Below are 10493 nucleotides of genomic sequence, written 5' to 3'. Positions count from 1 at the left end.
GCGAGTCTGTGACTCCACCTCACAGGCAGGACACAGCCAGGTCTCAAGCCCCTGGCTTTCTCTTAAGAATCCAGCTTTCAGAGACTCTCCTGACCCTATTTTTGCCCTACAATAACTCCCTATCCAAGGGTGGATTCTCAGTCTCATGCCACCATCTAGAGATGGAGGGAGAGGATGTAAAAATTCCCATCCACTCCCACCCTACCTGGGCTTCCCAGCACTGCTCTGCCCCTATGGTCACAACATGGTGAAGATACTGGAAGAGGGAAAATCCTGGGCCCAAAGTCCCAAACTCTGCAGACATCCCTTCTCCCTTCCAGACAGGCCCCAGGGCCAAGGCACACATGCCTACCTTGTGGACCAAGGAGAGCAATGTACCACCACCATGTGGGTCAAGACCCTGCCCTGAGCCGCCCCCCACTGGAGCATCCATATCAGATACAGCCCAACTCTGCCAGCACGACTCAGCCCCCAGGAACAGGGCTCAGTACTCCGATACTTGGTACTTGGTACTCTCTCCAGTGCCCTTTGTGATGAGTGGCAAGAGGGGTCTGAGGGAAGAGAGCTCCATCAACAATAAATAGCACCAAGCTTAGCTCTACAACCCCTCAGCCCCAGCCTGGCCCCACTCACCCTCGCAGTCTGCAGCAGTCTGGCTGGCGGTCAGAACTGCAGGGCAGGAGGGTGGCAGGGTAGAAGGCTGGAGCCCCAGGCTAGGCTGGCAACCCCCATGGGCTCCCCAGAGACGCACACAAACCCGTTGGTATGGAACCAGCAAAGGGCCCTCCCTGGAGGAAAGGACTCCAGGTGCCAGGCCTGGCAGGCTCCGCAGAGCTGGCGGCACCTCTGAGAGCACCCTGTCCACGCTTTCGACCCAGCAACATGCCCCACCCCATGCCTCCCTCGCCCTTGCTCCACATGAGGTGCACATTCTGAAGGTTCTCACTTTAAAACATCCGTTCCCTACCATTCCACCTGACACAGATCAGAGATCGACTCCCACCTGTGGTTATCTCTGCAGGTTATGCTCTGAAGACAGACATAAACCACCTGCGTCCGAGAACCTACCAAGCCAGCCTAGCACGGTGCCATCCCCCCGCCAAGCAGTGGGGGCTTCAGCATATGCTGCTTTGTCTTCTCTTTTTGGATGGAAAGTTGGGGAAAGAAATCAAAAGTCCAAAAGTCTCTGCCCCTTCAACCTATGGGAACAGAACTCGAGGGCCTGCAGGAACCTTAGAACAATCAGTTGAACCTGCCACTTAACACAGAAATCTGCTGTTCACTCTGACAGGCCCCCTCTTCTTAAACACTGTTGCTGGGCAACTCACTCCACCACCGGGCCACCTCTGTAGCTGGAGGCTAGGTTTCACTGCTGGACAGCTCTTCCTTAGGCTGAGACGGCTCTGTGTCACAGCGGGTTGTCTTTGTGTCTGTCCCTTTTTGACCCTTCTGGAGTAGGAGCTTCCAGAGGGCAGGTGCCCCTGAACTCTGATGCCCCTCTCCCCACTGATCCTGGAACTTTGTGCACAGTGGGGAATCAAGTATTGAACACAAACATTTCCTTAATTGGGGGTAAGTGCGACACAGCATAGAGGCAGTGTATTGTGGTGGCCTTTACCAATCCCTGCGTCCACCCAGCCCCTCTCCAGGAGTGGTGGACAAGGGCCCTATGAGCCCGGAGTGTGCAGTCGTGGGCATTCTCAGTGGAGTAAATGAGTAACTATAGTGTGTGCCCAGTGAGTTAGTGTGGCCATAACGTCCTATTTGTGCCTGTTTTCCTGGCATAGTTAATAATGTCCCTTTACTGTATTAAAAATGTTCTGGTTTGGAAGATAGATTATGTTTTCCCTACTTACAACTTACAAGGCCTTTCTATGTCACTTCATTGTGCCCACCTGATGGGAGAGGCAATGTCCAGTCTCCTGGACACGTTTCCTGGACTCTAGGGCGCATCTCAGGCAGATGCCAGGACATTGTGCCTTAGGAGAGTTGGCTGAAGGACAGGTTGGCTAGGGGTGGGTATGCTCTAAAGGCTGCCTTTGGCCTTTTGGGGGACTGCCTGGTACAGAGCCAGACTGCCTGCAGATCCACATGCCACCTCTGGGACCAATGCCTGGATTGGTAAAGGCCACCACAATACACTGCCTCTATGCTGTGTCGCACTTACCCCCAATTAAGGAAATGTTTGTGTTCAATACTTGATTCCCCACTGTGCACAAAGTTCCAGGATCAGTGGGGAGAGGGGCATCAGAGTTCAGGGGCACCTGCCCTCTGGAAGCTCCTACTCCAGAAGGGTCAAAAAGGGACAGACACAAAGACAACCCGCTGTGGCACTGCGGGCGTACCACCCGTGGTCCTGGCAGTCCCGACACACTAAGCAGCCAGAGCGCAGCTCAGGGTGAATGGCTCCCAGCAGGGCTGCTGCGCAGGCCCTCCACTGCCCCCTCCCCAGAGCCATACATCCTGGTGGAGGCCTAGTGTGCCAGCCATGGGACCTGGCCGATGAAAGCCAGGTCAGGAAGAACAGGAGGACCATCTTCCTGGCCCTTCACACCCTCCTTCCCTCCCTTCCAGCCACTGCCTCCTCCAACAGCAGCAGCTTTTTTCTGGAGGCTGCACAGCCAATGCAGAGCTTCAGGCCTCTCCATGGGCATCAGTGCCACAGGGGAGCACTAGAGGGCGCCGCTGCCCTTCCCAGTGAGGAACACCCAGCAACCTGGATCGCAGCCCCCGGCAGAGGCACCCCAAACTTCTGGGCCTGTGGATGGGCTCCCCGTGCCCCAGCTGGGGATCCTGCAGTCACATTCAGTCACTCGCTGCTGGGTGTCTAACCTACAGCTTCCTGCTGCGAGTTAGCTCACTTCTCATTCTCCCCTCAAAAGCTCTAAGCAAGCCCTCTGAGTAAAGGCCAACAGTCATTTCTTCCATGCCAGCCTCCCCGTCTCTTCAAAGCACACGGGGCAAGGGTGACGCTGATGTAACTCAATGGCCAGGGCTCACACCTCTCCAGGCCAGGCCACTGTACCCAAGGAACAGACTTCCTGTTCTACCTGGATGCAAGGCCACAGAGCCTGCCCCTGCAAATGGGCATCAGGGAGGGCAGGGATGCCCAGGTGCCCTCAACCAGCTGAGGACAAGCTGAGAATTCAAGTACAGAAGGACACCTCAGCTTCCTATGTCCATCAGTGACCCAACTTCTCTTGACTCTGAAAGGCCGTTAAGAGACATGGAGAAACAGGAGAAGGAAAACAGAGGCTGTAAGCAGGAGCAATGACAACCCCAATTTCACTCCAAGTCAATGTTATTCAGTCATGGCCTGCAGGAGTCTAAGCCCAAAGTCTGGGTACGTGCCCAGAAATGATCGCACAAACAGATGTCCCCCAGCATCTGTCCTACCCCAGAGAAGGCCTAGAGACACCTCACAGACGACAGCACTGAGCCCACGGTCTGTGCCCCTTCTGACCCAGGGCCCCCACCTCCTCCCAGCAAATGCCCATCCAGGGCTCCTGCCACCTCCCTCTACCCTGCCACCTCCAAATATCTCTGAGCTGTCACAGGGCCACCAGGCTCAGCCTGGGCACTTAAGAAAGGCTCATCCCCTCATCTCACTCTTCCCCCAGGCTTCCCCTGGGCTCTGGTGAGTAGGGGCTGGGCAGTAGGGACAGAAGCTGCTACTAAACAGGGGAGGCGTCACCCAGAGACGGATCCAGCCCACACACCCGTCTACGAGGCCTTGTGGAGGGCTGCCAGCCAGCCAGGGCCCAAACACAAAAAGGTCCTACATTCCTCTCCCCACTCCACTCAGCGGACTCAGAGTTTCACAGAGAAAGAAAAGAACCAGGACTTCCAGAGTCCCCTCCCCTCTGCTGGGGAACAGGTTTAGGGGCTCTCCCTCTGCCCCATTGCTCGACCCTTCACCACTGTGCCCCGCCTCCCCACCCCACCTCCTGCCCATATATCCAACGAAGGAGAGGAGCAGGCTGGCTGAGAGAACACAAACAGGCACCCTTGCCACACTGGATGGGGTGGCCACAGATGCTGCCTGTCCAGGGCTGGCCCCAGGCCCTTGGGAAGGGGGAGAGATACTGGCTCCTATGGACTATGCCTGGAGCCACTCCCTGGGCCCTGCTGGACAATGCAGCAGTCAGGAGGAGGCAAAAGGGCCAGGGTGGGCGTCAGGGAATGTGATATCGTGATTTATAAGAAACAGATATTTGGTCATTCAGATGAGAAAATCTGAAATATATATATTTCTCATATTTGGTCTTTATCCACTGTTCCTAGCTCACAGCTCCCCAAACCCTTGGAATTTCCGGAGTGATAACAACAATAGGTGCCTCTTTTGCTCTAGTATTTGGTCTTGTCCTCAGTACCTGAAATAGCTTCAGAGCCATAAAGGTGAAATGGGTGTCTTGTTATTCATAACAAGCCCCTCACCACCACAACTGGGTGTATGTTAATGAGGTGAGTTTTGGAAAGAATCTAAGGGTGGGGGCTGGTTGCCAGGGCAACCAACCGAGTGATTGGAGAGTTGGAACTTTTAGTCCCACCCCCTGACCTCCTGGGAGGGGAGAGCCAATGGCCAGTGATCTAATCAATCATGCCTATGCAATGAAGCCTCCATAAAAACCCAAAAAGGATAGGGTTCAGGCAGCTTACAGGTTGCTGAATACATAGAGACTGGGGGAAGAGTGAGGCGCTCAGAAGGCATGGAAGCTGTGTGCCCCTTCCCCATACTTTGCCCTGTGCATCTCTTCCATCTGGCTGTTCCTGAGTTAGATCCTTTTATGATAAACTGAGAATCTAGTAAGTAAAATGTTTCTCTGAGTTCTGTGAGCCGCTCTAGCAAATTCATTGGACCCAAGGAAGGAAGGGGTCGTTGGAACCTCCAATCTATAGCTGGTTGGTCAGAAGCACAGGTGACAACCTGGACTTGCGACTGGCATCTGACCTGGTGGTGGGGGACAGTCCTGTAGGACCGAGCACATGTGGTATCCACTGCTATCTCCAGGTAGATAATGTCAGAATTGAGATGAATTGTAGGACACCCAGCTGGTGTCAGAGAATTCCTTGGATGAGTGGGGAACCGCCCCTCATGTTAGAATTGGGTACAGAATCCTAATTGGTATCAGAATTCTCTTAGGAGCTCTGCCCAGGGCCTGAGCTGAAGGACTCCCACATTCCTCTCACGGGTGGGACTCAGCACATTCAAAACAGAGCAGCCGTCATCAGCACTCGCCATACCTCAAGACCAAGAGACACCAGAGAGGGCCAGAGCCCCCAGGGTCTCCAAGGACAGATGGTAGGTCACAGATTTCAGGGGAGCTGCCCACAGCCACTTGTCAGGCCAAGGGAGCAACTGGGGGTGAGTAGGGAGGGGAGGGGTGGGGGTATCAATTACTTGACTCCCACCTCTCAGAGGGAAGAGACCACAGACAGCTCAGCAGCTGGGCTGGAGGGTTGCCTAGCTTCAGAGACGGTGAGGGGAGCCTGAGGTACAGTCCCCAGTCCCCACCTCTCTACCTGCCAAGGCTCCCTGACCTTGAGGCCAGAGGGGAAGAGGCGGAGGTTGGGAAGCAAAGAATTCATACAAATGGCCTTCCCAGCTTTTCTCCTATTCCTGCCCTCCCTCAGGGGGTGAAATGAGGCTCATGATTTAGGAGGTAGGCTCCTCAACCCATGGTGCCCTCAGAGCTCTGTGCTCTTGCAACTCACCTGTGTCCGTGTGCTGACAACGAGCCTTAGCTTAGGGCGACAGGGTTCCTCACTCAACCATGCAAAGCCAGAGCCCCAGCAGCCTGCCTGAGGCTCCCACCTGCTCTGCCCTCCCTGCCCCAGGGTCCAGGCTGCAAACACCCCAGCGTCCTCCCCAAAGAGCAAAGCTAGTCTTGCCAAGCACGTACCTGGGTTTCTGAGCTGGTTCCTTGGGTTCTCTCAAGCCAAACCAGCTACTCTTGGCCTTTTCCTCCCCAGTGGACGAGTGGTGCGGGGAGGCCCCCAGAGTGGGACCACCCTTCTCTCCCAGAGAGCCGCGGCGCCCCATCTCGCTCCGACTCAGCCCCTGGTGGTGATGGTGGAAGAGGCCCATCCGGGGCTTCCGCTCCTCTTTCCGGGCTCCCTCCTTCTCCACCACAGCCTCAGAGGCCACCATGGGTGTAGCGACCTGCACGGGCTTCCCCTCTGGGGGCCGTGCCCCCTCCTCCTCTCCAGAGTGGCTGGCCCCAATGGCCAACACTTTGGCCTGAGAGCTCAGCTCCTCCTGTCCAGGCACCACTTCTGAGCTGCTGGTGCTGCGGTTGCTTCTGCCCCAGGAGTCATCCGCAGACCGAGGCGCCTCCTCGGAGGGCCGAGAAGAGACGCTGTGCAGGGAGCTGGAGGGTGGGAATGGGCCCGAGATGGAGCTGCGGTGCCGCAAGGGGCCCTGGGGCTCCTCGTTGTAAATGTGGCTCCCATTGACACAGAGGGAAGAGCGGGAGGCCGTGTCGACGTGGCCCTGAAGGTCGAGAAGGGCCCGGGGAGGAGCCGCTCGCATCTGGCTGGCCTCGTCACTGTAGGTCCTTTTGTGGGTGAGCAACTTGGGGGACTGTGTAGAGTCCCGGCCTGAAAAGGAAGCACAGGGGTTAGCGCCAGGAGACACGTCTGTTCCCGGCCGGGGCCTTCCCTACCACCTTGAGGGAACAGCCCGCCCCCTGCCTTCCCCAGGGAGGCACGGCCCCTCGCTCTCTCACTCACCCCCTTCGGTGGACAGCCAGCTGCTGCGGCTGGGCGAGCGGGTGAGGAGCTCGGCGCCCGGGCCCTGGTAGGCCAGGCTCCCGCTGGCCGAGGACAGGGTGCTGTCCGAGCCCAGCGAGGTGTTGGACTGTGTCAGAGACGACTTGCGCAGCTTGTTGCGGAGGAAGAAGCCTTTGGCTTTGCCCATCTTGCCCAGGCTGCCCAGCTCAGGATCCTCCACAGCGCTGCTTGGAAGGATGGCAGAGGCGGATTCCAGATCGAACTTCTTCTTGCCCTTCATCTTGTCCTTGATCTTGCTGAAGGGGGACCGTGGCTTGTCCTTCATGGACAGGTCGAACATGCTGGCGCTCAGGTTGTTGCGAGTGAACTGGATGGTGACTTGGATCTCGCCACGCTCCTTCTCCTTCTTGCCTGACTTGGAGTGCAGCTTGTACCACCTGTGAGAGGAGGAGCGCGGCCAAGCTGGTCACGGGCACCTCACAGAGCCCCTCCCTGCCATGGGGGCCATGGCAGCCTCTCCCCACAGGCTCCTGCTCTGACACACAGGCCCTGCCTTCCAGGCCACAGGCAGAGCTGAGAAACTGCAACTTTTCCATGGTGGAGAAAACCACATCCTGAGTAGGGGCAGCTCCCCAGTGCTACTGGGCGGGGCAGTGGCTACCATACCATGCCCCCCTCCGGCCCCAGCACCTTCCCCAGAGCTCAGAGACACCTCCCCCACCCACCCCATCTCCCTACCTCTGAAATTCTGAGGCCCAGAAGGGCAAGCTGGGGCTGGGAGGGACCCTTACATCTCCAGGCCCTGGTATAAACAGACCTACCCACATTTTCCCCTGTTTACATCATCTCTGACCACTCCCAGCCAAAGCTCTGCTCTGAGCCACCCGTGAGCCCAGGAAAGAACAACTCACCCAGGGGCTTGGGGCCAGGAACACTAGTGTACATACACATGTACACACACACACACCCCTTACCCACTCACTGACTCACCCCAAGCCCTGCCAGGAACACTTCTGCAAGATGGAGGAGCAGACCAGAACAGCATAAAGGAGCCTTAAGTAAGAGACCCAGGGGAGGGAAAGAGCACCCGCATCTGTTGAGCATCTACTGTGAGAACTACAACGGAGGCAGGGTTCTCATCTCACTCTCGGTTACACTCACAACAAGCCTGAGGGGTCAGACACACTACCCCATTTTACAATCAGGAGGTCGAGGCTCAGAAGTAAAGTAACTCATCGAGGAACCAGCAGCCAGGAAGGAGCGGGGAGACTCAGAGCAGGTTTTTATCACGCCAAAGCCCACATTCTTCCCACTATACCCTCCCAGGGACCCTTAACACGTGACTGCTGCACAGGGTGGGTGGAGCCCACCCTACAGGGGAGGGGTGTGCACGGAGCCCTTCCTTCCTCTGCCTCCCAAATCCTACTCCCCGACCACTCAGATTCCCAGGAAGAGGCCTGAGAAGGAAGACCGACTAATCCGATCTGCCTGCCTGGCGGCGCCATACAGCCTCCGTGCAGAACAGCTACGGCCCCACAGGTCCCCTTCCTCCTCCTCTCAGCCAGGTCACAGCCTGCCCCATCTCCTACAGATATGAGCAGAGAGCTCTCACAGAGAACCTGAACCGGAAAGGCTCTGGACTTAGGGACACAAAGCCCAATGCAGGGGTCAGGTGCAGGGCTGAAAACAGGAATGACTGAAACTCAGCCCCTTTCTCACAGCAACACGCAGAATGCGTAACCTCCCCAGCACAGAAGAGCTGAAATAGAACATTCCAAGATAAATTGGAGGAAATCTCCCCAAAAGTAGAAGGACAAAAATGAAGCAATTATTAGAGGTCAATCCAAGGAGGTTCACCAGCAAGTCACTGGAAAGTCCAAAAAGAAAGCAGCGTCTGCTCCCATGTGAGGGGCTTGGGAGTCATCTCTCCCATCCATAAGACAAGAAAAAAGCAGAGCAACCTGAAAATCAACAACTCAAAGGGGATTTTTAGGGCAGTGAAACTATGCTGTGTGATACATGTCATTATATGTTAGTCAGAACCTACAGAACATAAAACAAAGACGAACCCTAATGTAAACTACAGACTCTAATTAATAGTAGGGTATCCATATTGGCTCATCAGCTGTAACAAATGTACCCCACTAACGCAAGACGTTAATTACAGAAAAAGCTGGGGCGGGGTGGGGTGGTGAGGGAATACATGGGAGCTCTCTGTACTTTCTATTCGTTTTTCTGTAAACCTAAAACTGCTCTAAAAAAGAAACTCTATCAATTACAAAAAGAAAACAGAGGGGCCGCCCAGTGGCACAAGGGTTAAGTTTGGCGTGCTCCACTTCAATGGCCCAGGGTCTGTGGGTTCGGATCCTGGGCACAGACCTGCACTGCTCATCAAGCCATACTGTGGCAGGCGACCCACATACAAAGTAGAGGGAGACTGGCACAGATGTTAGTTCAGGGCCAGTCTTCCTCAAGCCAAAAGAGGAGGATTGGCAACAGATGTTAGCTCAGAGCCAGTCTTCCTAACCAAAAAAAAAAAGAAAGAAAGAAAGAAAAGAGAGAGTGTGTACAGAGAACACAAAGAGGAAGAAACTATGAAAGAAATAATACAAGAAAGTTTTCCTGAACTGAGGGCCAGGAGCTCCAGCACAGAAGGGCCCATACAGAGGCAGCACAGCAAATAAAGAAAGCCCCAGTCATCTGGTATCACTGTGAGGTATCAGGACACCAGGCATAAAAAGGAGACCCTGAAGGCTTCCAAAGAGGGGAGACAGGTTCACACATTCAGGAATTAGAAGAGCATCGGGCCCTCAGCAGCAGCACTGGGCACCACATGGAGTAATGCCTTCAAAATTCTGTGGGAAAGCCTTCTAGCCTAGAATTCTAGACCCAGCCAATCAAGCGTGAAGGTGGAATAAAACCTAGTAGAGGTGGTCACAGCGGTCACTGAGGGCTCAAAGTGCCTCAGTACACACACACACACACCCCTCACACTACACACACCATACCACACAACACTACACACTGCACCATACACATTATACCACACACTACACACTACACCATATACATACACACCATACCACACAGCACTACACCACACATCATACACAACACTACACACTACACCATCCACATATACACCATACCACACACTACACCATACACACCATACCATACAACACTACATACTACACCTCACATCACACAGACCACACCACACAACACTACACACTATACTACACATCACATACACCATACCACACACTACATCTCACATCACACACACCACACCACACAACACTACACACTACACCTCACACACCACACCACACAGCACTACACACTACACCTCACACACCACACCACACAACACTACACACTACACCTCACACACCACACCACACAACACTACACACTACACCTCACACACCACACCACACAACACTACACACTACACCTCACACACCACACCACACAACACTACACACTACACCTCACACACCACACCACACAACACTACACACTACACCTCACACACCACACCACACAGCACTACACACTACACCTCACACACCATACCACACAGCACTACACACTACACCACACCCCACATGCCTCAGTCACTGCTATGGCGGTCATCCCCCTCCTAAGATCTGCCTCCCCCACAGGTCCAACCCCCTGAGCTTTTCATGGACATAAAGGAGTTGGGAGTCAGGGATCTTTTGTATGAAAAATCCCTAAACATCCAAATGTCCAGA

At 54.9% G+C, this 10493-nt stretch overlaps 1 protein-coding gene across 3 annotated transcripts in view; it reads right to left on the bottom strand.

Annotated features, from left to right (window-relative positions):
- RAB11FIP5 (RAB11 family interacting protein 5) overlaps nt 1–10493 on the bottom strand; it is a 38894-nt gene that overhangs the window by 9738 nt on the left and 18663 nt on the right. For all 3 annotated transcript variants that reach the window (XM_014836638.3, XM_014836639.3, XM_014836643.3), the window contains exons 2-3: nt 6733–7169; nt 5904–6600 (exon numbers count right to left, since the gene is read on the bottom strand). In XM_014836638.3, the coding sequence (XP_014692124.2) occupies nt 5904–6600; nt 6733–7169 (1134 nt within the window). The remainder of the gene's footprint in view (nt 1–5903; nt 6601–6732; nt 7170–10493) is intronic.

The sequence above is a fragment of the Equus asinus genome, chromosome 6 (assembly GCF_041296235.1).
Source record: "Equus asinus isolate D_3611 breed Donkey chromosome 6, EquAss-T2T_v2, whole genome shotgun sequence".
Lineage (NCBI taxonomy): Eukaryota > Metazoa > Chordata > Mammalia > Perissodactyla > Equidae > Equus > Equus asinus.
Note: the sequence above shows the minus strand (reverse complement) of the source record. Positions and strands in the feature narration are given on the sequence as shown.